This window comes from Falco cherrug, chromosome 9, assembly GCF_023634085.1.
Source record: "Falco cherrug isolate bFalChe1 chromosome 9, bFalChe1.pri, whole genome shotgun sequence".
NCBI lineage: Eukaryota > Metazoa > Chordata > Aves > Falconiformes > Falconidae > Falco > Falco cherrug.
In genome coordinates this window covers 54,848,487-54,874,296 of record NC_073705.1, presented here as the reverse complement: position 1 = coordinate 54,874,296, position 25,810 = coordinate 54,848,487, and the positions used below count along the sequence as shown (strand labels likewise).

Below are 25,810 nucleotides of genomic sequence, written 5' to 3'. Positions count from 1 at the left end.
ACGTTAATTGCAACTCTGTGAAAGGGGCAACATCACAACTTCACTCACTACTCCTGTCTCTCTTATTGACACTTACACACGAAGTGCTGCACAGTCCGGCCATATTTATAAGGGAAGCGCCTGTGCTGCGCAAGAGCCATGAAACACTTTCAAAAGTGTGCCACATGGCTAGAAAGAATGAATCTCTGAAATATACTGTAGTAATTACACATTCTTAACTGTTCTTAAGAACACGAAACACACAAGTCCCAGACAGTTTACAAATTTAATGACTTACAAATCTGCACTTTTCAGTACAATGAACTTATTTTTTTAAAAAAATAATAATCTAAATGTCAATATAATAGTTCTGCTAATATATCTATACTTCAAGATAATATTTACAGAACTGTAATGAAAAATAAGGCTTAAGCACCAGAAAATTTAAGCAGAAAATAGCTTGACTAAACTGACAGTAAATTAATATGGCTTCCTGACTGCTGTACTGATTAAAAGAGAAAGGGGGATAAACAGATTTGTTTGCAGTTTTGCACAAGCACCCCACAGTTTAGGAACTGCTACACATAAGACAGATCTATTAAAACAGATACCTATGCTGTATCTGTAAACATGTTACGAAATATACTTTGATAATACTATAATTCTTTATTTTACAAAATCTGAGCTTAAAATCTGAATGCAAATCAGTTCACATCAAAAAACCCTGGAATTTCAATTACTGAATTGATTTAAAAATTTAAAAACAGTCTGTGACTGTTAAGACTATTTTCTTGTTCTTGCACTTGATCTTGTCTTCCTGTCCGTGCCTCCAGCAGCCTGAGTCACCTTTACATCTTCTTTAGTTTTGTTCCTTTTTCCTGTTTGTAGCGATCTATCTTCATCATTCTCTATTTGTACACACAAAAAAATTAACGGTAAATTTGTGTCACAAATCAAACATTTTAAACTAAATTCAATCTTCAGTTAAATTTTTAAAGGAAATGTCCTTAACAGCTACATTCCAAAACTTATTTCTATGAATTCAACAAACAAGATACAAACCCCATACTTCTGCACATCCAATATCCTTTAAGATAGATCCCTAAGGACTTATAGCTATTTCTGAAAGTAGGTTAACATTAATGAGAGCAGAAAAACCAATTAGCTACCATTTTAGCTAAAATTCCTTCTACTGATATGTAAAACTAAAACATATGCAACACCAAAGAAGAATCCTGCAAAAATTAATATATAGTAACTGTTTTATGGTCCAGATAAAGCTGGAAAGTCAGGCTTTTAACTGTAAAGAAATGACTAGACACCTATGTAAGCATCTAGATAGCACAGAAAAGTTAAGCTGCTCCAAGAGGTAAGCATCAACCCAACCATCAGACATATAAACAGACTCTAAGATCCAGGGAAAGACAACCTGCCTGGAAAAGAAACTATCCAGGCAGGTAGTAAAGCATCAGAAGAGATCAATCATTTGCAAGTAAATATAACTGTATCAGGAAGCAGGAACTAGCAAGTGTGCAAAGGGAAACAAGACAACTTAATAAACCAAGATAGATATATGGCAAAGAGACATGCATCTTGTATGAGGATAAGCACAAGCTATAGAAAAGAGAAAGAGCCAAAGAGAAATTAAACAAAAGGCATGTGTCAAATCATAATAAGGTTTTTAACACAATCTGGCAGGAAATCCCTCAATATGTAGCTCTAAAGAATCATTGTTATTTCCATTCGCATACATTTATTTGATAATACTTTCTAAGTGCATAATGGTAGTTTTTAAGTTACATCATATCAAGCTGAAAATTCCAGGGAATATTCTAGATGTCTGCAGCAAGAGTTCTATTGGCTTGGGGAAAGCAAAATAAAGGAAGAAGTGGGGGACGCATGCAACTTTTGCTGTCTTTTTTAGCTCAAATACAGCTTCAGGGTCTTCTAACATCAACTTCAAAAAACAGCTGATAACTAGGTAAAGGTTCTCCAAAACCTGGAGATCTGGAAAACAGGACCTTGGACTGTATTTAGGAGAATACAAGATGAACAACGGGTGCTATAAACACGTGATTATCATGTTCTGTCATTAACACCTTCTGCATGTAAGCTAGCTGCTGTATTTACTCTGAACTACGATTTATTGGTATTGATTGAGGAAAAAAAATGTATTGTAGAAGATTATGAAGACATTTGAATACCCCAGAGGACGAGTATGTGTCATATCCCATAAAACCAGTCCCTTCTACTTAGGGAAAAAAATACCTTGTTTATATAAGATAATATAAACCTTATTTACTTAAAAGTATTCTTGCCACACTGAAGACCTACTCCATCTACATTAAAAGCATGGCAGCCCACAGTAATATTAGAATTTTGTACACATTATTGTTGTATCTATACATAACTTAGCTATACTTAGAAAATAAAAAGCAAATTCTTGCCTCACCTGATTTTAGTTTTTTGGATGCTAAGTCATCTTCTGGCAACTGACACTTTCTTCTGCGAGAGGTGGAAGTTGCCTGCTGTATAGGGTTAACCTCTTTTCCTTTTCCAGACTGATTATTTTTTTCGGAACCAGTGGATGTCAAACACACATTTTGAGTTTCCAAAGTGTTACTGTTTTCTGGCAAGTCACCCTCTTTACAGACAGAAGTAGAAGTAGCTGCCTCTGATTTGAATTCTACCTTTTCCCTTCTATTCCTCAATTGCCTTGTTTTTCCCTGGGATGAATTATTTTCTAGAGATGTATTTTCATCTTCAAGAATTTTCCTTTGACCTCTACCTTCCAGCAAGCCAGGTTTTTCCCTGAGAAAAGCAGAACTAGTTTCTTCAGATTTGGAAGAAATTGTTTTCTTTCTGTCTGCTCTTGATGGATTTTCTCTTGCACATGGAGCTCCTTCCAAAAGTACATTCTCTTGTTCTTCAGGAGTTTCATTCTTACCACCTTCTGGCAAACCTCGAAGTGAGATGGAACTAACAGCCAGCGAAGTAGTTGCTTGCCTTGAGTTCCTTTTTGACAGATCATTTTTTTCTTGGGAAGCAGAACTTCCCAAAATCAGATTTTTTCCTTTCCTGTAATTATTATTTCTACCACTTTCTTTTGATAAGTCCTGTTTCCCCTGAATAGTACAATTTGAGGCTTCTAACAAGAGAGCAATTTCATTCCTTCTGCCTGTTCTCAGTTGATTTTCTTTTACAGATGAACTTAAATTTTCTAATGGAACACCTTCTTTAGCAACTTCTACTCTACCATTATCTGTTGGCAAACCGTGTTTTCCTCGAAGAGAAATGTAATTAGTTGTATGTGACGTCAGAGCAGTTTCTTTCCTTCTGCCCCTTCCTAATGGCTTCTCTTTTGCACAGGACACTCTTCCCAAAGACATATTTTGTGCTTCATTAGCACCCTCCTCTTTACTCTCAGTTTCTGACAAGCCACGTTTTCTCCGGAGAGATGAAAGTTTTTCCTCTGTTGCTGGATCAATTGTTTTCCTTTTGCCCCTTGCTGATGCATTTGCTTTTGTCTGTGAAGTTTTATTTCCCAAAGCTGGATTTTGATCTTCTCTCACAGTCATCTTTTTATCATCACCTTCTAGCAATCCATGTCTTTTTCTGATAGAAAGAGATCTAGATGTCTGTGATGCTGCAGCAACCTCTCGTCTTTTCCCTCGTCTCAGTGGATTATCTTCCATTGAAGAGGGAGTAGCTTCCAAAGCTGAATCTTGCTCCTTTACAAAAGCCTCAACTTTACTATGATCTGCAATTAATGTTTGTTTTTCCACAAACCTAGAACAAGTTATTTGTGGAACGGAATCAACTTGCTTTCTTCTGCTCTTCCTTACTTGTGAAGAAGGATTTTCTGAAGTCTCATGTTGACCACCTTCGTAAGTCATTCCTTTGTCATTCCCAGGCAAACTCCTTTTTCCTCCAACTGCTCTGGAACTGACTTCAAGTTCAAAATTTACTTTTCTACTTCTACCTCTTCTACATGCCATTCCATTTTTTTGTGCTTGATTCTCTTGCAGGATTTCAGTTTGCTTTGCTTCAAGTATTCTGTGTTCATTTCTTGTCCGCTTTTCAGGGCTAAGAGCAAGACTGTCACTGTTTGCAGCAGGTACTGATGTGGCAGCTGGGTTGTTCTGGTCCTTCATGACTTGGTATGTATTCTTGCCACAAACAAAGCCCAAAGAATCTTTGAGAGATTTGTCCATTTCCATTTCTGACTTCAAGTTGGGAGTCATTATTTCTAGGTTGTTTACATCTTTGGCAAATTCATCAGCCTTTTTCTCCAAAGAGTCTTTTTTGCCTCTCCTGTTTCTAGTTCTATTTGTTCCCTGTACTGCACTTCTGTTTGCTTCCAAGTTGAGAGCAGTAACTGGCATTTTGTTTATCTCTCCAGGTGACTCTGCCTTTAATCTTTGAGATGCCTCTGTTGTGCTTTCCTGAGCATTATCTGTTTCATCTCCCTGAGATACTTTAATCTTATTTTTGACATGCGATTGTGTCTCAGTATCAGTTTCAATTTCCTCGTTTTTCTGAATATTTTGTATATTTTCAAGTGCCGTCCCACAAACATCTGCTTTTACTTCAACTGAGTGTTTTCTAGCACTGCGTAAAGACTTCACCCTTTTCCCTGTTATCTTTATTTCATGTTTACTTCCATTTTCAGATTCTTCTGCTGTAGCAGTCTCAGTATCTTTGTCAAAAGCCTGTTCATCTGTTTTTATCATCTTCGCTGATAGATCACTACGAAGCTTCCTTGCTGTCTCATGAAGGTCCTCCGAAAAAGCTTGTTTAACTTCAGTATTTTTAGCTCTTCCTCTTTTAGGTAGAGCCACTGGTTCTGTGTTTTCTTTTTCTTTTACTCTTTTAGACCTCTTCCCAGGCAACAGAAACATTTCTTCGCTGTCTTCTACACCACCTTCACTAGATTTGTTTTCACCTTTTATTAAACCTGTTTGCAGTTGACAACTTTCATTTTGAATGTTCCTAGATACATTTGCTGTCTTTATGGCTGGATCATCTTCAGTTGATAATGTGTCATTGATACTACACTCCTGCAATGCCTGTTTCATATTATCAGGTTCTTTTTGTAGCACTGAAGAATCTTTGCTACAAGATTCAAGATTCTCACTTGGATGTCTTATCTCCTTCGGGTTTTCCCTTTTACCTCTTCCTGGTCCTTGAGTAGCTCCATGTGATTCCACAAATTGAACAACCACAACTTTTTCCTGAAGAGGGTGCTTTGAAACAATTTCTTCTTGTATGAGACTGTTTGTTCTTGTTCTTCTTCCTTCATTTTTTGCTCCTGAAGTCGAATTACTGATCTCTCCCATCTCTTCTTGGGTATTCTTTTTCCCCAAACTTTGCAGTTCTTTTAAATTCAAATCCTTTTCACACTGCTTTGCTGAAGCAGGATGTGTTGTCTTCCTTGATCTGCCCCTTGTTAGTATCTGGGTGGTCTGGTCTTCACGAGTTGATTCCTTCTGTCGAGAATCTTTACCTTGTGGAATATTTCCTTCATTGTCTAAAACATCTGGGGTTTTTTTTCCCCCCATTCAAAGTTTTTACATGGAAAAGAGCACAAACAGAAGTTAAATATTACTATGTCTGATCAAAGTAATATCTGTGAGTTTTGATTTTCCTAACAATCATCTTTGTCAAATAAATCACACTTAATATTCTTAATTTAAAAATAAATAAATTAAGACTTTAACCAAGTCCTAGATTAAGGGCCAGGTTTCTGACCAAAGATGTTTGGTTTATTTGGTAGGCAGGTTTAAGCTATGTTCTTGAAAGACTTTGCAAAGCAAGATAGTTTTAAGCTGAGATGTTAACATCAGCATGGTGTTTTTTTTTTTACACTGGTATGTTTGGAGATGCCCATATTACTGCACCAACAAACTACTATACTGTTACTTCTATACACCAATAGAATCCCAGCAGCTGGTGTTCATTAGAGATGACTGCACAAATTCCATGGGCTATGCATGCTTCACACTGTATTTTTCAGAATTTTTAGAACATGTGAAAACTTCATAATGCCATATTTTACCTTATATATTTGTAGTTCCTCTAGTTAAGAGTATTTATACTTACCGTACTTATGACTGGAATTAGTACAAAGAGGTGCAGTATCTTCTTGCCTAGAATCCGTAACACTTACTGACTTGGTCTAAGGGAATAAACAATAATCAATAAATACATGTCTGACAGGACAGGACAAGAAATAATGGAACCAACCAATTCAAAAATACATAGTAATATTTGAAAAAAAAATTGTCAAATACTGTTCTCTAAAAATGAAATTAACTTAGTTTTATAACTGCACCCATGTATTTGAAATTAGCACACAAATATACCAAACTTGATACTTGCCATTTAAGCTGCTGTAGCAGTTTTTAAAGTGAGATAACAAACACTGCACAGTTAAAAAAGTATTAATTACATTGGCTGAAAAGTGTCTAAATGAGTGCTCAAAAGGAATTTGGGGTATTGAAGCTGAATTATTTGAGTGTTTTGTAGTGTTTTATCCTAGTTCTGCACTGACAAGTACTAAGCCCAGTGATATTTGGCATTTTACTTATGGATGTGGGAATGAACATAAGGGTAAATATTAATAAAATTTACAATTGCAAGTGTGATGGAACTGTGAATTATAAGGTCAGAAAGGTAACCCAGAGCAACCTCAGTAACTACTTAGACAGGATTCCTTAAAAAAACCAAAACCGTTAACACAGGCAAATGTACAGTGATAGAGCTATCTCTATAAAATAGGCATCCATTCAGGAAGCAATGAAGGAGAGACTTAGGGGCATAGAGAGCAATCAACTAACAATATGGAAACACGTTTTGTCAAAAGCTCAACAGTTTTGGATGTGCAAAGAAAAAGAGAGGTTAAAATTTAATCTGTAGGGTAGGAAGCAGCTGTTAAAAAAAAAAAAAAGTCTTGCTTATGAAAAAGAAGGCTGAGAAAGAATCTGATTGTAGTCTGTAAGCACCTTAAAGGGTGCTTTAAACATAACAGGAACAAATGACCAGAAAAACCTAAAGTGCTAAGATTCAAATTTGTAATAACTTAGGTCTTCTAGTGGGAAGTATTCACCGGGACAAAGCTACCAAGAAAAAAAAAAAAAAAAAAAAAATTGCCATCTTTACAGGTTTACAGGTTCAACATGAGGTGCTTTTCTAGAAAGTATTTCTTCCTCTGGAGGTTATGGGCATGACATACTTGAAGTGCTGTAACATACAAGATGTCATACTAGGAGGCCAAAGAATCCATTTCAACCACAGGCTTTAAAGTCTAAATACATTCCTTCCAAAAGCTAAATAAAGTATTTTACCTTAATTTCCTCTGGTATATCAAACATTTCTGTAACTCCAACATAGTCCAATTCAGAATCAGAACATCTTCCCCTGGGTTCTGCCATAAGCCTTTGGAGACCCACAAAATCATCAACTGGTTGATGCTTCTCTCTTGGAGTCTTCACTAATCTGCTAATACCAAACATATCTTCTACAGGTTCAACTTTTTCCTTTGGTGTCTTGAAAATACGGCTGACCCCAATCATGTCTTCTACTGGTTGATATTTCACCTTTGGACTTTTCTTGATTAAAGTAAGACCTGCCACATCTTTTACTGCACCCCTTTCTTGTACTGGTGCCTTCAGCAACCTTTCATCAGTAATTTCATCTGTAACAGTCTCCAGCTCTTGTTTCGGGGTCCTCATGAGCTGCTTGATGCCTGACAGAGCCTCTACAGGCTCCGACTTCTGCTTCGGGGTCCTCATGAGCTGCTTGATGCCTGACAGAGCCTCTACAGGCTCCGACTTCTGCTTCGGGGTCCTCATGAGCTGCTTGATGCCTGACAGAGCCTCTACAGGCTCCGACTTCTGCTTCGGGGTCCTCATGAGCTGCTTGATGCCTGACAGAGCCTCTACAGGCTCCGACTTCTGCTTCGGGGTCTTCATGAGCTGCTTGATGCCTGACAGAGCCTCTACAGGCTCCGACTTCTGCTTCGGGGTCCTCATGAGCTGCCTGATGCCTGACAGAGCCTCTACAGGCTCCGACTTCTGCTTCGGGGTCCTCATGAGCTGCCTGATGCCTGACAGAGCCTCTACAGGCTCCGACTTCTGCTTCGGGGTCCTCATGAGCTGCCTGATGCCTGACAGAGCCTCTACAGGCTCCGACTTCTGCTTCGGGGTCCTCATGAGCTGCCTGATGCCTGACAGAGCCTCTACAGGCTCCGACTTCTGCTTCGGGGTCCTCATGAGCTGCCTGATGCCTGACAAAGCCTCTACAGGCTCCGACTTCTGCTTCGGGGTCTTCATGAGCTGCCTGATGCCTGACAAAGCCTCTACAGGCTCCGACTTCTGCTTCGGGGTCCTCATGAGCTGCCTGATGCCTGACAAAGCCTCTACAGGCTCCGACTTCTGCTTCGGGGTCTTCATGAGCTGCCTGATGCCTGACAAAGGCTCTACAGGCTCCGACTTCTGCTTCGGGGTCTTCATGAGCTGCCTGATGCCTGACAAAGCCTCTACAGGCTCTGACTTCTGCTTTGGGGACCTCATGAGCTTCTTGATACCTGACAAAGCCTCTACAGGCTCCAACTTCCGCTTTGGGGTCTCCATGAGCTGCCTGATGCCTGACAAAGCCTCTATGGGTTCAGAACTTTGCTCTGGGGTCCTTAAAAGCTGCTTGATGTCTGACATAGCCTCAATTGGCTTCAGCTTCTGCTTTGAGGTCCTCCTTTTACTTCCTGATTTCACCCGAGATGCTTCTTTTTCTGGAATTATTGACAAATTATCCACACTAACACTTTCTTCCAGCATAGATTTTCTTTTTTCAGTTTTTGTGGATATTGCATCAGACATAGACTTTAGAGACTCTCCTCTCAGAAAGCTAGAAATGCCTGGACTATCTTGTTTCTGTTCTGAACCATCTGAACTATTTAACGGTGACACCATCATCTCTCCTGAAAAAAAGTAGTAATTTACATAATTTGAAAAAAGAATTAAGCAAAAAATCCAAGAATTCTAATTGCTTTATAACTAAGTAATTCAAACAGAGCCTTCTACAAACCAAATTTGTACATCAGCAATTGAGTTGGCAATTAGCTTCTACAAAGCACAGCATACATTTTAAAAACTGACTATAAAAATTTTGATCATTAATAATTATATCATTAATTTGATATAAAAACCCTGGTTTCTGTTGTCCTTAAGATTTCTAGTGGTGTCAGGTTTTTATTGCAATTTCCATTGTTTTGAAGCAATACCAGACATAAATCAGAAACTTTCACATTAAAGTATGTTTGATCCTTCCGACACCAAGGAAGAAAAAATTACAAGATATATTTGTAAAATTTGTATCATGAAATATCTCAAGTTAGAAGGGACCCATGTAAAGATCATTGAGTCCAACTGCCTGCTCCTCACAGGACCACCTAAAAATAAACCATATACTAAAACTGTCATCCAGATGCTCCTTGAACTCTGATAGACTTGGTGCTGTGGCCACTTCCCTGGAGGGCCTGTTTCAGTGACCAACCACCCTCTCAGGAAAGAGCCTTTTAATAATGTCCAACCTGAACTTCCCCCAACACACCCATATTCCATTTCCTTATGTCCTATCGCTGATCACCAGAGAGAAGAGATCAACACCTTCCCCTCTGTTGCCCCCAACTCAAGGAAGTTGTAGGCTGCAACCAGAGCACCCCTCAGACTCCTCTTCTCCAAGCTGAACAACCCAAGCCACCTCAGCTCCTCCTTGTAAGTCTTGCCCTCAAGGCCTTTCACCGTCTTGGTTGCTCTTCTCTGGACACATTCTCAATGGTTCAATGTCTTTTGTATACTGAGGCACCCAAAACTACACACAGAAGTCAAGGGGGGGCCACACCAGTGCGGTGCGGAGTAGGACAACCTCCCTTGATGCATCCCAGGACACGGTTGGCCCTTTTGGCTGACAGAGCACACTGTTGACTCTTGCCATCAACACAAACCTCCAGATCTCTTTCCAAGGGGCTACTTTCCAGCCTGTTGTCCCCCATTTGTATGTATAACCAGGATTAGCCCATCCCAGGTAGAGAATCTGGCATTTGCTGGTTAAATTTCATACATTTGGTGATTGCTCAGCTCTCTCGTCTGTTGAGATCTCACTGTAAGGCCTGTCTACCCCAAAGGAAGTCCACGGTTCCTCCCAGTTTAGTATCATCAACAAACTTAATGTACACTCAATTCTTGTGTCCAGTTCATTTATAAACACATTAAAGAGCACCAGCCCTAAAATTGAGCCCTGGGGGACGACCACTGGTGACTGGCCGCCAGCCTGATGTAACCCCATGTACTGCAACTCTTTGAGCTCAACCCATCAGCCAATTACTCACCCAGCATATTATGGGCTTGTTTAGCTGTGTGCTGGATGTTTTATTCAGGATACTGTGACAGGCAGTATCAAAAGCTTTACTAAAATCCCAAACCATCACATCTCTTGGCTTCCCTTGGTCAACTAGATGGGTGACCTTGTCATAAAAGGAAATTAATTTGGCTTAAGTGGGAGTTTACTCTCATGAATCTATGCTGGCTATAACCAATGACTGCATTGTCTCTCAAGTGTTTTTTGAGAACTCCCAGAATAACCATGTCCACAATTTTACCAGGCACTGAAGTGAGACTGGCAGGCCTATAATTACCAAGGTCTTCCTTCCTATCCATCTTGAAAATTGGGACATTTGCCAGCTTCCAGTTGACTGTGACCTCTCCAGACTCCCAAGAACACTGAAAAAATAACGGAGACAGGTCCTGCAATAATATTGGCTACCTACACTCACAGTTTGCATGTAGCTTCTACTTGGAATGACACTTTTCACAAATACTCATTATGGTCCTTATAGAGGCACTGACTTTTGTACTTCTTGGATTCTTTTGTATCCTGCTTGCTTGGGATAGCAGAAAAGGATAATCAAGAGGAAAGCTTTGAAAAAAGCGAAGTGCTTATCCTTCGCTGTTTAGTGCCAACTACGCATTTTCTTTTGGTATTTCCTACTGCAGTAAGCATGAGCATTAGAACAAGCATAATTGTGCTGTTGCTCAATAGAAGCAGCTATCATTCCTTTGGCTAGTAAAAAAGTACTGAAACAAAAGAAAGGTTATGAAAGAAAGCCTGGTCAGAACAAGTCACGGAAGCATTTAGAGGAATTTGTATTTTCTTCCTGAAACACAATTCAGATTAAATCTATAATGCCAGAATGCTATTTCTGGAATAATATACTAAAAACTAAGATTTGAATATTGAAAGTCTACCCTCACTTTGGTCCCAGGAAAAATAGTGGAGCAGGTCCTTGAAACACACTTCTGGGCACAGGAAGAACAGGGTGATTGGGAACAGTCAGCACCAATTTACCAGAGGAAAAATCATACCTGACCAATCCACTTCTTTTTATCATAGAAAGTAAGAGATTTGTGGATGAAAAGAAAGCACTGCCTATTATGCAATGCAACTTTAACAAGGTTTTCAACACTGTCTCCACAGTATTTTGGTACCCAAACAAGAACATCACAGGCTAGATGAACGGCTAACTGGTTGAGAGTAAAGAACTGGTTGGACCATCAGGTTCAGAGTTGCAGTTAATGAGTCTCTACCAGCAGGCCAGTAACAAGTAAGAGTACTACAGGCTGGAGGAACAGGCTTACTGTAGGAGTCCCTTATCCTTAACTGCAGTTATAATCTCAATCTTAAAACAATCTCTCTGTTGATTTTAACAGCATAAACCATCATCTTAAAACTAAAGTAGGCATGTTTGCTGGTGTGTTTTTAATCAAGGCTTGTAGGATCTAACAATGGCTTGCCTTTGTAGTCCCTATCGTGTCAAGTCCTAACTAACCATAAGATATTCAAGTCCTTCCAAATTCCTGGACCAGCAGAATTAGGAAGTACACTGTTTTTTTCAACCCATATTCCCTAAATTATGACTTAAAGCATCCATGATGTACAAAAGGATTGATGTGTATAGAATCTAAGATTAAAGGCTGGCCCGCTAATTTAAGGAAAGCACTAAATAACAGTATAAATAGCAGCTGATAACGGACATCTTCACATAGGCAAAGATCACTCTGCTAGTCCCTTTCAAATAAAAGACTTTTTACTGAACTCTCTTCTGAAGTTGCAACAAGGTTCGTTATCCCTAAGCTTATCTTCTACCACATCCGAAATAAACCAAAATATATTTCAACCATTATTATTTTAAATATTGAAGGATTTACTCTTGATCTTTGTTGGTGTTTCATAGCTTATTTTTGCTAAATTCTCAAGAAAACAATTTTAATTTAAAGAATTGTGATTTATACAGGGACACAATGACTGGCATGCAAGGTTATTAGCAAAAGATGCATCTTCATATAAATCTTTCTAACCTGACACTTTTAAAAAAAAATTGTAAGTAGACTTTTTTCTGCAAGTTTACATAATAACATCTCCCTACCATGAAACCCTTGTCACTGGATTCATATGTACCCAGAGAACTGATTAAGAAAACGCATGCTTCAGCACAAGATTTGCCTGAAACAGTATTTTGACGTTTTAGTTTCACACCAAATACAACAAATAACACCTACTCAAAAATTAACTGAAACTACAAAACCGTCTTTTAATACATGATAAAAATCAATTATTTCTTTTATAGGTTGCCAGATGCTTCATCGCAATACATCAAGTCTGCCTGCCTAGGCTGAAACTACTCACTGTCTCAAGCAGTAGACACACCACCACACTGCTACCCCTAAATTTATCTAAACATTCCCTTTCTTTTCAAATAACAAACATACCAGATTCTTCAGGAGTGTGCAGTTCAGAAGTATCCACTGCAGTACATGTTGGTGTAAAATCAGTCTTCTGAACAGTGGCCAAAGGTAACATTTTCCCACTCTTATTTTCTGGAGTTTGAAACATTTCAGTCATTCCTGTAAATTACATTCAGAGAAATGAGCATATGCTTTGATAAGGAATGACATAGTTGGCAGAGTAGGCAACAGACTTAAAAAACTTACCTGTGAAGCTTTCGTCCATATTCATGTTTGGCTTCAAGATAGGATTTTTTACAACTTTAGGGACCTGTCCAGCTGCTCTGACTGTGGTAGAATAAGCTCTACCTACAACTATTGTAGCAGGTGACTCTGCATGACCTGTACTAAAATGATCTTTTATTTTTCTTTCTGGAGCCTGTAGAAGGGAAAGAATAAAAAAAATTAACAGAAAAAAAAAAAAGGAAAAAAAGGCTAGTAAACAAAGATTCCTTTTACATAAAATCTACTTTCCTTAAAAATTGTAACAAACACGTCAACACCCATTTAACATGATGCTAGAAATTCAAAAGCTTCCAGCTTCTGTAGCAAAACACAAGCTATTTTGTGGTTATGCAAAAATCCCAAAGAAATGTGAAAAAAGAGAAATACTACCTTTGGTGACTGGGTTTTCTTCTTCAGGGGTCTTCCTTTACGGACACTCTTTTTACGGGTCTTTGACTGTGGTCTTACGACACCTAGTTTTACCACTTCTGCCCAAGATTTTGCAACTAGAAAGCAAAAGAGAAATAACCATTTCAATTCTCGGCTGTATAAATGGAAGTTTACAGTTATTTCTTTAAGATTCTAATGGATTTGCTGCAGTCAGGCATAGGTAAGTGGTTGTTGTATCATCTGACAACACCTTTACTGAAACGCTTTGTGAAACGCCTTCTGTAGGAAGACCCAATTTCAGCTGAAGTTTCACAAGCATTCAAGTACCCAGTATGGCTTTTCACATCAAAACAACAAAAAGCTTCATACAGTGTCAAATAGGTGTTAGATCCTAGACCTGAATGCTGACCCAACTGCACTCTCACGCTTTTTGTAAAGAAAAAAATTTTCCTAATAGAAACTCACCATGAAGCCTTTCAGTCTCATTCTTTATTAAACTTGGTGGGACCCAAGATTTAACATTAGAGGAATGGCTGCTAAGTGAAACATATCCAGCTTTTCTTTCACCACCTTCCCAAGAAATTTCAGTCAGTAAGCTATTTATTTATACTGCTCTCAGCACTTAAATCAACACAGACTTTCCATAATTCTTTTTATGTAACTGCTTATGACATACTCTGAAAATTCCCAAAGTTACCTCTATCACAACATCACTCCATACACAGCACAGAAACCAGGGATTTAGTTACAGCTGTGTAATAAACGAAGCTGTAAGTTGGTAGGACATCAGCCTTGTTTACTTCAGAAATCGGCTATGAGAAGACAGCAATCATATAAAAGAAATTATTATTTTTAGTAGAGATTAAAAAGGGGAATATGCCATTCCTGAGGAAAAAGATATTATTCTCTTGTCAGAACTGCTGTGCAAGTTGGGGAAAGTCTGTAAATAAAAACAACGTCCTAAAGCTGTCATTGCTAGGGTGTTCAGGATATGTAGAAAAATGCCAAGGCAGCAGAAGATTATCTGATAAAGTATTGGAAACACAGTAGACATCCAAAATTTTTAAGAATCATGATGTTCTTTTCATATTGCAGAAGAAAATTATGCACCAATATTAAAAAACATTTATACGTTACAGAGAGGTGGTGAAAAATGGTATGTCATTAATATATGTGAAGCACACTGCTTCTATTAAAATGAATAGAACAACCAAAGCCACTGAACCCCCGCCACACACTTCCCTAGAAGACTAATACCACTTTCAGCTGTATTAACCAGGAAGTATCATAAAGGTCTGTGATTTTATCTCATCATGTAATAATAATGATGATTAGATCATCATTGGGACATTGTATGTTGTACGATGGCCAAAATTTAAAAATTCCAATACAAAAAAAAAAAAAAAAAAGAGCGTAATAAAAATTCCTGGGTCAATGGTGGTGTTGATGGGAAGCTTTACATTTGACTTTCAAAGAGTTACATTTATTTAACTTATGAAAACTGATGACAAAGACACTTCATTTGTAAGAGTCTTCAAAGAAAAGTTTTAAGAACCAGAGCTCCCCTATTATAATGTTTCCAATGCAGCTGTTTCAAACCAGTGCTCAACATTCAAATTCAGATATTCAACTTCAAAATATTCAAATTAACACCCAGTTATCATCCTGTTTAACTATATCTGTTATATACCATTGTCAGCAGTTAAGTGCAGACCAGTCCATGGACAATGGTTATGAATTCTGTATAAAAAAGGCACAAGGAAAACAAACTGAAGCTAGATTGCTATAAACTGCACTGTTTGAAATGAAAGTGGATATAACTGATATAATCTGATTTAGTTCAATACTACTTGCACTTGGAAGGAGTTGAAGGATCACTGTTGCAACTAACCTTGCACACAGAACCTTAATTCTACCATTTTTCAAATTCTGAACATTAAAATTTGTGTTCTATATATGGGTTTATATGCTTTAGTAATTTGCTTTATGAATACAAGAGAATGTAACACTGCAATTTCCAGTTGTTTCCAACAACTGTCAGAAGACATGCCAATCATTTGTTAGCCTCTGAATAACAAAATAATAGGCTTATTTCAGTTTTGTGACAACATTTAAAAGCATTGAAATTAATATTAAAAATTAACTGCTAAAATACACCTAATAAATTGGCAGTAGAGGCACCGCTTCTTCTTTTTGCATTGATAACTGCTAGAGCTCCACTTCTGCTCTTCATGGGAGTGATCTTCGAAGCAAATTGTGCACTTGTTAATTTCTCAGGTGTAGCTGTTAAAAAGGTTTTATCATCTTGGTTAATGTCAGAACACTTAGATGTTTTCACCCAGGCACCAGTTTTCTCCTTTGTATTCATGTCTTCTGCAACAGCATCCTTCTCTTCTGCAATTGGTAACAGTGCTGTGATGTGAGAAACAGAGAAACGTCCTTGTGTGTAAGGTTCTGGAGAGCCTGAAGTAAATCTAGATGTTGCCTTCCCTGAGGCAGGGGATGAGGCAGCTGGGGACTTTTGGGCTGGCAAATTTTTTGGTGACATTTTTTCTTTCTGCCAATGTTCAGAAAGTTCCTAGTAGAAAAAAAATACATAAAGATAAAATGTTACAGTACATAGCCAAACAACAAATGCTGGTTTACATCTCTGGTACGTGAACACAGTAGTGTGAAATATCATCAGATCATTTGAAAAGGCCTTAAATTTTATTCTCTGAAAATAAACTTGTTACAAGTTTTAAATTTCAAAACAGTCTCAAAAGATACATGCAAATTCAATTGAATAAGTTAACTGAATTTATCATTCTACTCTCGAATAAATTTTTGTTCACATCAAGTAAACTACGCAGATTTTAACTGGTTTAAATCAACAGCAAATGTTTTCAAGCTTCTAGTCAACCCACGTGGCAGTAGCTTGCACAGTCTGCCAAAACCTACTGTTCTGTTTTCCGTTATTTATGGTAAACTGGAGCTTGTAAACGCTGCTGCTAAGCACAAACATACAGAAATATACTCCTGCAAATGCATGAGAATGAGCAATAGTGTGTGATGTGAATAAAAACACACCTCCTGTATAGACAGGTAGATATAGGTAGGAGGTAACCTAAACCCTTTTTTACAATGGAGAAGTTAAAAAAAAAAAAAAAGGCTGATTAAAATTTGCAGATTTCTAACACCCTTTTAATTTGTACTTAAAATTTCCACTTCCCAACATACATCCAACAAGGTTTGCTTCTAATTTGTAATTATTTTTTTAGAAGTCTTAGAAAATATAAATTCTTTTCACATTAATTGTCCTAGCAAGTTGATTAGTCTTAAAGTTTACCTGGGCTGCAAAGCACTTCAGTCCCTGAGCCTTCTTCAGAACAGCTCGTGGCGAGTTTCCCATCGGTAAACTCAGTCTGGCAGGAGTTGCACCTTTCTTAAGTGGCGAGTTGGCAGGCAAACTTTTATCAAAAAGTTCTGGACTTAGCTGACCACCAAAAGACACTCTCTTTCTGTTTCCTAAAGGCTGAAGTAACAAGTCACCACTTTTCCTCTTCCGAGATACCCTTTTTGTCTTGCCTAAAAATAACAATTGAAAATAATTCTATATAAGAATCCAGATCAACATTTTAACCCACATAGAAAACAGTGCTTACTTGTACATTTTAAAGTTGGAAACATATCAGAAAGTAACATACCTTAAAGAAAAAATAGATCCAATTGAAAAAACATATATACACATCATCATGTATTTTTATGGTCAAATATGATGATATTATGGTCAAATACATGATACATATTTTTGAGCTGATGTCAGTGCAGTGATGCCTTCTACATTTTATGCAAGTAGAAAATTCTCATGAAAATGCTACGAGAATTTCTCACACACAAAACCAAGGCAGGGGATTGAACACATTTACCTGATTCTTCTCCAGGCAACAGGCCAGAAATATTCACTTCTGAGACAGCCTCATTGTCTTTCAGTACAGTAACACTTCCAGAAGACCTTCTCATTGATGGCAATCTACGAGGTCTTATAACACTGGCATCTTCCAAATCTTGTTTCTGGTGATACTCCTTCGTGACCAGCTCTTCTTCAGTTGCCTTGTCTTTTCCGTCTGCAGTCTTATGATGTTCTTGAACAGCATCTGCCTCCAGTACTTTTTCAGTTAGCAGTACAGAGGTCCTCCACCTACTCCTCCTTCTTCCAGAGTCAGGTTTCTGACTAGCAGGAGATGCCAGCTCTGACATTAACTCTTCGGAAGCTAGTGTCTCCGAATGGACACTTTTGTTTGATAATTTGTCATTTTGTCTGTTATTTCTTCTGGGACTCCTGGATTTAGAAAGAGAGGCAGGAGTTTCAGAATGTCCCTCTTTTGAGTTAACAGAGTTTGCCTGATCACAAATTTCTTTCAGCACTACTCCTTCTACAGGTTTTCCTGGTGTATGTTGTTTACTATTTTGTCTTTGTTTTAAGCACTTATCTTCCGCCAAAGGCAGTTGTTTGAGGCTATCATTTCGGCTCACTGAATCTTCTCTTTCAGTTTCAGCTGAAATTTCTGAAAGAGACTTACGTTTTGACGACACACGTCGTCGAGTTGTTGGAGTACCATTATTTACAGGATTCATTCCACTAGTTTCTCTGGTAGGTGATATGAAATGAGACTGGGAACTCTTCCTTCTGGGTGTTGGTGTAGACAGAAGATATTTATCTACTTCAGAAACATTAGTCATGTTAGCTGTTTGTGCTTGTTCATCTAATGCTATTGCAGAGCTGTGTGTTTTAATTGTATCTGTATGATCCAAGCATTCTACAGGGCATAGCTCCAGTGGAAATGCTGCATTTCCATCATTTTCCTTACTGGGTTTGCTCGTAACTTCAGTACCATTAGGTTTCTCTGCTGGACTTAGTTCCTTATGACCCTGCAAGTGACTTTTACCAGTATCTCTTGATATCTCCTCTGAAACAGAAGTTTGAGGACTTCTGGTAAAACTCTTATTGGTAGCGCTTCCAGCAGCTGAGATCTCATTAAACTCTAAACTGTTAACTTTTTGCTTTATTTTGCATTCTTCAATCTTTTCACTTCTGCCTATTCCTTTTTCTTCAGTCAGGTTTCCCAGATCATGAACACAGCTTGATGATAAAATTTGAGCACTTGGTTCTAGCGGAACACTCTTACCATCTTCTTTTGCAGCTTCTTGAGATGCATTTCCGTTGTACAGGAAATTTTTCACCTGAATCTCATATTTCAGTTTCTCATAGAGTTTAGTGAAGGGAGACTTTTCATTTTTCTTTGTAATGATTTGATGTATTCTGCATGAAGATTTGGGTGTTTGCAGTTTGATGGGTAAAGCTTTGGAAGTATTTTCCTCTGTACTTTGTTTAATTTCATTGGCATTTTTTTCTTCAAACTCAGCATCATCTACAAAGCAAGCAAAGCAAAACAAAGTAATACAGATGCAGAGTTACTTAAAAATTGTAGAATTACAAATCTAAGTTCCATAAACACAGATAAAAATCCATTCCTTTCCTCTCCCAAGGCAGTAGACCAGGCTCCAGTACTGTAAATAAAGCTCTGTTAACAATAACAATTTCTCTCAAAGTAGAAGCATTAGTATGTTTAACATAATTTTACCTTGTAATCTGGAATTTATCCCATATTCATTCAGGTAAGGCACTTGGCATTTCATGCTTTTTTCTTTGGAATCAATAGCTCATACAGAACTTTCAGGGATGCCACAATACAGATCTATGAGCGCAGAACTGAACCATATAGATTAGCTTCCCACAATCCAATCCAGTTTTTGTCCTGCATTTACATAGGTGTGCTACATTGTTTGAACTGTGGCAATGCTTCTTTAGCATAAAGCTAGGCAATAAAGGACAGCGTCGCTTCCCAGATGAGACATAGCAAGTGACTGCACGTGTGCCATCTGTAAACTGCATCCAAGGAAGTTTGAGGCAGCAAGCTTCACTTTGTGTTTTGCAAGAGCAAGGGGTATAGGCAAGCTGACAAGAGTACATCTGAGAACAGGTGCCTTTTTCAGCCACAGGCTGAGGCCTTATGTATACCTATACATCTACAAGGTCTATTTCTCGACAGTATGTCAGCATGAATACCTGATGGAACAAATGGTGACAAACGTTGATTTTTCTTAATTGTGAAGGGAACTAATCCAAGCAAAGGTGAAGGCAGAGACTCTGACATACAAAGAAAAGCTTGACAATTATCTTCCAGGAAAAGGAGCGAGTGGGGAGAAAAAGAGACATGGGAAAGAACAGGAAATTAGATCTTTTTGTGAACACTTTTTACCCAACTGCAGACAAGCACATGGATAGTTTTTTTACTGAGCTGACAAGTTGTTCCCTTAAAATTCACAGAACAACAAAAAGCAAAGGGTGTTGTATCGTAGCACAGTGTTGGGGAACCTATTACCCAAATCCTGTCAATACAGATGCACTCACAGCAACCTGTTGAAATGGAATGCTTTGAAACAGCGTGGGTTTTTTTGCACCAGAACTAACCTTTGTCACAAAAATCAAACCTGGTTGTAGACAAATAGCCTCCATCTAACCAACCTTGTATCTCCCCATGGATATTAGCGTTACTTAAGACAAGAAGGATGGGAAGGTGAATTTGGGGCATTTAACCAGCCTATGATCTATAACTACCCAGATTTAGTACCTCTAGAAGATTTTACTGGGTTTACATGAAACAGCTATTGTAAATGATTATTTTAATCGGCAAAATAAACCCTTTCTATATGTCTCCAAAATTATACCCATTTCAATTTATTAGGAAAGAATACATAAGATAATGCAGTATTTGCTCAAAAGGGATCTAGCTGTATTCTGGGTCAGCAGAGAACTACAAGTAATTTTTAATCACAAAGGTGAATGTACCACATTATCCTTGTTTAATGACACTTAGAATTAAATCTAATAGGCATTTATTTCACATATCAGTTTCAACTGACATTTGCATTGCATTTGCAAAGCTGGTGTACTGAACTCTCTTCTTGCCTATAAACTTCATAAACTGAATTTGCACAAATCACGAAGCAAGATGTATGGATTTTGCCAATTCCAGGCTGCTACTGCACCTTTGTCAGGATGCAATTAAACTGATTTCTCTCAGCAGTACTTCGTTTTGGTAAATCACAACATTTAAGTATGATGAGATAGTACGCTGACACAGCAAGGTGTATAGTACTCAGATTGACAAGTCTTAAAATGCACTTCTTTTGCTCTTTTCAACCTTGTTTTTCCTCTTACACTATGAATAAACACAGTGAAGGGGGAAGAAGAAAACAAAGCCCCCATAAAACAGGTACCAACCTGACACATGAAGACTTTTAGATCCTGGAGTTTGTTGGTGTAGTAACTCCATTTCTGCCACCTGCTGAACATGAAGAACCTGTAAATTTGTACAATATTACAGCAGAGCAACAAATAATTAAAGCTTAGCTTTCAACTGTACATTGAAAAACACATGCATTGTTTACTGAAGTCTTAGAAGTATTCAAATGAAATCCTAGAATATTTCAGACTATAAGAACATTGACTGACACGCATCTGAAGCCCTATATAGCAAGAGTTTAAGTCTTGTTTTATCATTAACATCATTAAGCTCTAAAAGCAGCTGTAGCATATGAACACATATAAGCACACTTGAATTTTACTTCCTTACCAGACCTAGTGGAAGACTTTAATTTAAATAAGAGAATTATGACATTAAAAAAAAAAATGTATCAACAGCTACAGTACTCTGAAACAAACACTATGCTCTTGAAGGGAGAAAACTTTACCAAGAACAAAAGAAGCAACTAATGACAATAAATTATTAAAAGATAGGCTTAGTTTTATATTTATAAATTCCAATGTTAGTGTACTAGCACATAGAACAACAATAGATTGTTTAAAAAAAAAAAAAAAAAAAAGAATGCTATTCTCCAAGGCAAACTTCCTCATTTGAAGTACAAGGATTTCCAGCACACACACTCGGCATTTCCTGTTTCCATCCTCTCTTCGAGGACGCTAAGGATTAATATTTAATAGCTTAACTTTATTAGTAACATCATAGATTATTAAGTACCTATTACCAGAAACTGATAAGTAATAAATTATTAATTTTTGTTTTTAATAAAAGAAGGCATTTATCTGAAGGAGTTCATTTGTATTTTCAAACAGAAGGGCAGTCAATGGCTGAAAAATTATTCCTAATAAGAAAACAAGGAATTAGAATACAATATCACTGCTAATACCTATATACTTGTAACACATAAGCCTACGGCCACAGAATTACCTGCAGTGTTTCATCTTTTGGAGACCTAGAACGCCCCTTTCTTGGTGTTGACTGCCGAGGATATTCAAATCTGGAAGAAATATTTCAAAAGACAACCATTTTTTGTCAAACAGCTCATGACTAAAATCCCATTATTAAGATGAACAACCCAGCAATAGTTATCCACTCCCAACAATACACACATATAAATTTTAAAGGCTTTAACTACACCAAAATATTTCTAAATTTTGCCCTAAAACTGACTAACCTTGTAACAAGATAAAAATGATCTCTCCAGACAACGCTATTTTTATTGCTTTAGCCTAATGTAATATAAAAGTGATTAAAAAAAAAAATCTTTAAGCAATCCTGCCTCCTGAAGATTTGTAAGACTCTAACACAAAGTACAAAATACAAAGTAAACAAGATTAACTTCTGTTTCTGAAGATGGTAAATGGACGTTTTAATTTTTCCCATTTATCTACAGCCACTTTCTGTATCTTCATCCAGCAATGAAGGCCTGTGTCCACAAAGCTCTCCACATTGTTTGCCCACAGAACACATTCTAGGATTGAGACATCAGCAGTTTGTCATTGGTACTTACCTGAAAGAACGATCAATAATAGTTAACACATCTCCATGTTTCAGAGGTACAGGCTGCTGAAAACAACCACCATTCAGCTGCGTAGGATTTACTGTACTTAAATTAGTCAATATTGCCTAAAAATAAAACAAATATTTCAGTAGCCTGAAAAGATGCAATGATACAAGGTACATATCATTAAAATATGTGATATGTGTGTCTTTACCTCCTTGTTCTCATTTACTTCAATTTTACAATGTTCTTTTGAGACCTGAGGTAACTGGATGCGAATATCACATTCTGTTCTCCTGTGGGTGAAAATACAGTTTGAGTTACAAGACAAACAAAAACCAGAAAAATTTGCCTACTGTAGAGTTAGGCGATTTCCCAGCTTTTCAGCTAATAAACTGTACAGCAGCATGACACTTCCTTAAATCTGGTAACATGAAGAAAATGAACTACCTAAGTCTTTCAGCTGCAGCAAAAAATAGCAGAAGCTCACACTTCTACAACATCAGAGAATCCCTAACACAAAAAATATGTGAAATACCCACATTCTGAAAAAAGCAGTTTGCAACAAGCAAAAAGAGACGCATCTATGACAGATGTCTGGTGGCTTGAGATTACTCGCTTCCTGGCTTGCAAGTCGCCAAAGACTTGTGGGGTATTTTTAGAAAATGCCAGCACATGCTCTTAAGCATTCATTAGTGATCGCTCTCAGAGACAAGAGTATCATGCAGATGGACTTTTGGTCTCACCTGGATAGCTATTTCTACCTTCTTAGAAGTTATCAGTAAGTGAAAGTTGTGTTTCAAAGTGTACGCTTTTTCTTAAGCTAATCTCTAATCTTTTTGACATGAGATAGGTCTTAGGCGTCAAACACACCAGCTATCATACCAGAGGTACTGTCCACTGAAGTACCTGACACCTCACTGATGCAGGTGGCAGAAATTCATATTTGTACCATTAAGTAACATCTGGGCAGCTCTGCTGAAGCCAAAGTACAGTATTATTGGCACTGGATTGCTTCCCATAGACTTTCACTATGGAATCGGGTTCCGGAATGAGTAATTACAGTGAGGGGAGTTACCTATCAAAGTCACTAAAGTGCTGAACAGATCTAGTTTAAGAGAACTAAAAACATTTTATTTGAAGCCAATTTATGTTAGGATCATCTAGTCACGTCTTCACATACACTGTTCAGGAACATTAAATTTATCCTTTAATGTAAAATAGCTGGATCAAGCTCAAAACCCGCTATTACTCAATTGTGTAAGTCAAAGCGAGTTTCAAGACTAGATTGGAGGAGAAGGTTCAAGTTCTAACTATTTGGTATAAGTGCTAATTATTTTTTAATATTAATTCTAGATATTGGTTCACATATTCAAACTGAGTTTCTGGAGAACTTAAAAAAAAAATTGAGATAAGCACTGATGTAATGAAGATAGTCAAATATAAGCAATGTACCTTTCTTCTCTTCTCGAGTCAATTATCTGGAAACTGTCTCCAAATAGAAGAATATCATCACTTGCTCATCAACCGTGTATTACTTTTAATCCCTTCCCCAGATTTGCTTTGGCCAGAAACGTTAAACAAACAAACAAAAAAACCAACCACAAACCAAAGGTAGTTCTGGCAAGGAAAAGACAAAAAGCAACAACAAAAACTAAGTTCAGCTTTCTAGTCTTACAATTAACCCCAGGCCAATATGGGCTTCCCTTCCCTGTACATCATTCACAAAGAAATAAACATTTATTTTTGCAAGTAAGTATTAAAAGAAAATTACAGGGAAAATATCAATATTTTTATCTTGATTATGCAAGTACTCAACTAATCCCCACCTTCCAAATAAACAAGAACTTGCAGTGAGTGGAAAACTAATTCCATCAGTCCCGTTCCGTTTAATTACAATAATATTCCCAAAGAGTGGCATCTTCAAATATAAGGAATCCTGCCTGTAAAAGAACAAAAAAAATAACTCAACCAAATCCAAACAACACTTTACATGTTTATGAAAGTAAATCAATATAATATTTTTTTTTTTCTTACTTCTGTTCAAGAGACATTTTCCAACTTACAGCAGAACCTTGGTGCCATTAACATGTGGTTGTCTGTATAAAAAACTGGAAACTACTTATGGTGAGCAACCAGTGTAATCATAAATGGGATGATGAAGACACTACGTAAGTGAAGAAATTAATGCTTACACAGGGTGGCAAAGGCAATCATCACTTGTTCGCGTAAATTTGCTTATACTACTTTTATGTGTGCAATAGGTATTTGTTACCCATCAGAGCCTTTGCAAAGATTCAGGGGCAACACAATATTTCATCCCATAAGCAACTTAAAACTATTTCCATGTAAAGTCACCCCTCCTCATCTAAACCTAAATATTATGCATTCTCTTACATATGTGGAAATTCTTTGACTAGATTTTAAAGCAAGCAAGGACCGACTAATTATAGTTGTATCCTCATGAAAAAGGAGGAAATAGTGACATTACTGAGAAGGTGCACTCGCAGGAGGGCAGCGCAAAAGGAGGCAAGTTCAGCGTTTCTAGGCTTTTGTGACAGGCTGCCGATACTGCTGAGAGGATGGCAGGTGCACCTCGGTGCACACGTACAAAGAAAGCTGAAAGAACAGTAACTTGCTAAACAAAAACCAAACGCAAGCCAGCAGCGTATGCACAACAAGGTACCCTATTCTTTTCATGTATGACTATAGCACGAAGTACGAGCAATCCTCCAAAAAGCATATATAAAACGGACTAGCAAGCATCATATATTTGAAAGTAGCAAGCTAAACCAGGAGAACTAATGCAGTGAAGTGTCATCCTTCTGAGATTCTTTGCTCGGTTTCATACGAGAAAATAATTGTTGGGAAAAAAAAAAAAAAGAAAGCCCCAAGAAAACACACCTCAGGGCCAATTTGACATTCCGCCTAAAAAGCCTTTACCGGTATGTTACAAGAAACGTCAGTCTTCAGGTTTTCCGTACCCGCTGCACTGTTCACAGCTTCCACCAACTGCTACCACGGAAAGACGCCACACGAGCTGCAGAAAGCGAAGTTCACGCCACCGTTACGAGCCCACGCTCCGTGTGGCCGCGTCTGCAAGCGGGGCGGCCACAGCCACCGGCGCGGCCGGCGCCGCCGCGTCGCAGCTCCCGCCGGCAGGACGGGAAGCAGGCGGCCACCGCGGGCAGCGCCCCGAGCCCCAGCGCCGCGGCCGGCCGGCCCGATCCCCCCCGAGCCCCACCGCCGCCTCACCCCCGAGTTCACCCTTCCTTCCCCCCAAGTCGCGCCCGCCCGGGGGCCCCCGCAGCCCCGGCCCGGCCGCCCCCTACCCGCAGCAGCGGTGCGCGGCCCGCCGAGGGGCCGGTGTGGCGGCGGCGACGCTGCCCCCCGCCCGCACGGCCCCTCCTGTCAGCGCGCGGCGCCAACTGAACTTCCCGCCCTCCGGGCCCTCGCGCCGCCGCCGCCCGCCGGTGTATCCCTGCGCCGCGCACAAGCACAGAACGGGA

General features: G+C 38.4%; 1 protein-coding gene across 5 annotated transcripts; it reads right to left on the bottom strand.

The window, feature by feature from the left end:
• Positions 1–251: 251 nt before the first annotated feature.
• On the bottom strand, positions 252–25,750 carry MKI67 (marker of proliferation Ki-67). Of its 5 annotated transcripts, none has more exons than XM_055719949.1 (17): positions 25,634–25,750; positions 25,206–25,341; positions 24,131–24,244; positions 22,516–22,597; positions 22,311–22,426; positions 21,728–21,797; positions 20,761–20,824; positions 17,342–18,844; positions 16,762–17,000; positions 15,591–16,011; positions 13,434–13,549; positions 13,026–13,197; positions 12,804–12,938; positions 7,326–8,956; positions 6,082–6,157; positions 2,432–5,518; positions 252–887 (listed from the first exon to the last, which is right to left on the bottom strand). In XM_055719949.1, exons 3-17 carry the CDS (start codon positions 24,220–24,222, stop codon positions 763–765), a joined length of 7,929 nt encoding a protein of 2,642 aa, XP_055575924.1. In that variant the 5' UTR covers positions 24,223–24,244; positions 25,206–25,341; positions 25,634–25,750; the 3' UTR covers positions 252–762. The 5 variants fall into 5 exon arrangements, with proteins under 5 accessions (XP_055575924.1, XP_055575921.1, XP_055575925.1 ...); XM_055719946.1 differs by having other exon boundaries at positions 20,761–20,839; positions 25,634–25,749; XM_055719950.1 differs by having other exon boundaries at positions 20,761–20,821; positions 25,634–25,749.
• Positions 25,751–25,810: the final 60 nt, after the last annotated feature.

Excerpts from the sequence above, each read along its gene's own strand:
- MKI67 (XM_055719946.1), bottom strand. The coding sequence starts at position 24,222 with ATGCCACTCTTTGGGAATATTATTGTAATTAAACGGAACGGGACTGAT. Across the intron at positions 22,427-22,515 it reads AAGTAAATGAGAACAAGGAG|GCAATATTGACTAATTTAAG; the intron begins GTAAAGACACAC and ends TTTTATTTTTAG. Across the intron at positions 888-2,431 it reads ATCCAAAAAACTAAAATCAG|AGAATGATGAAGATAGATCG; the intron begins GTGAGGCAAGAA and ends GTGTACAAATAG.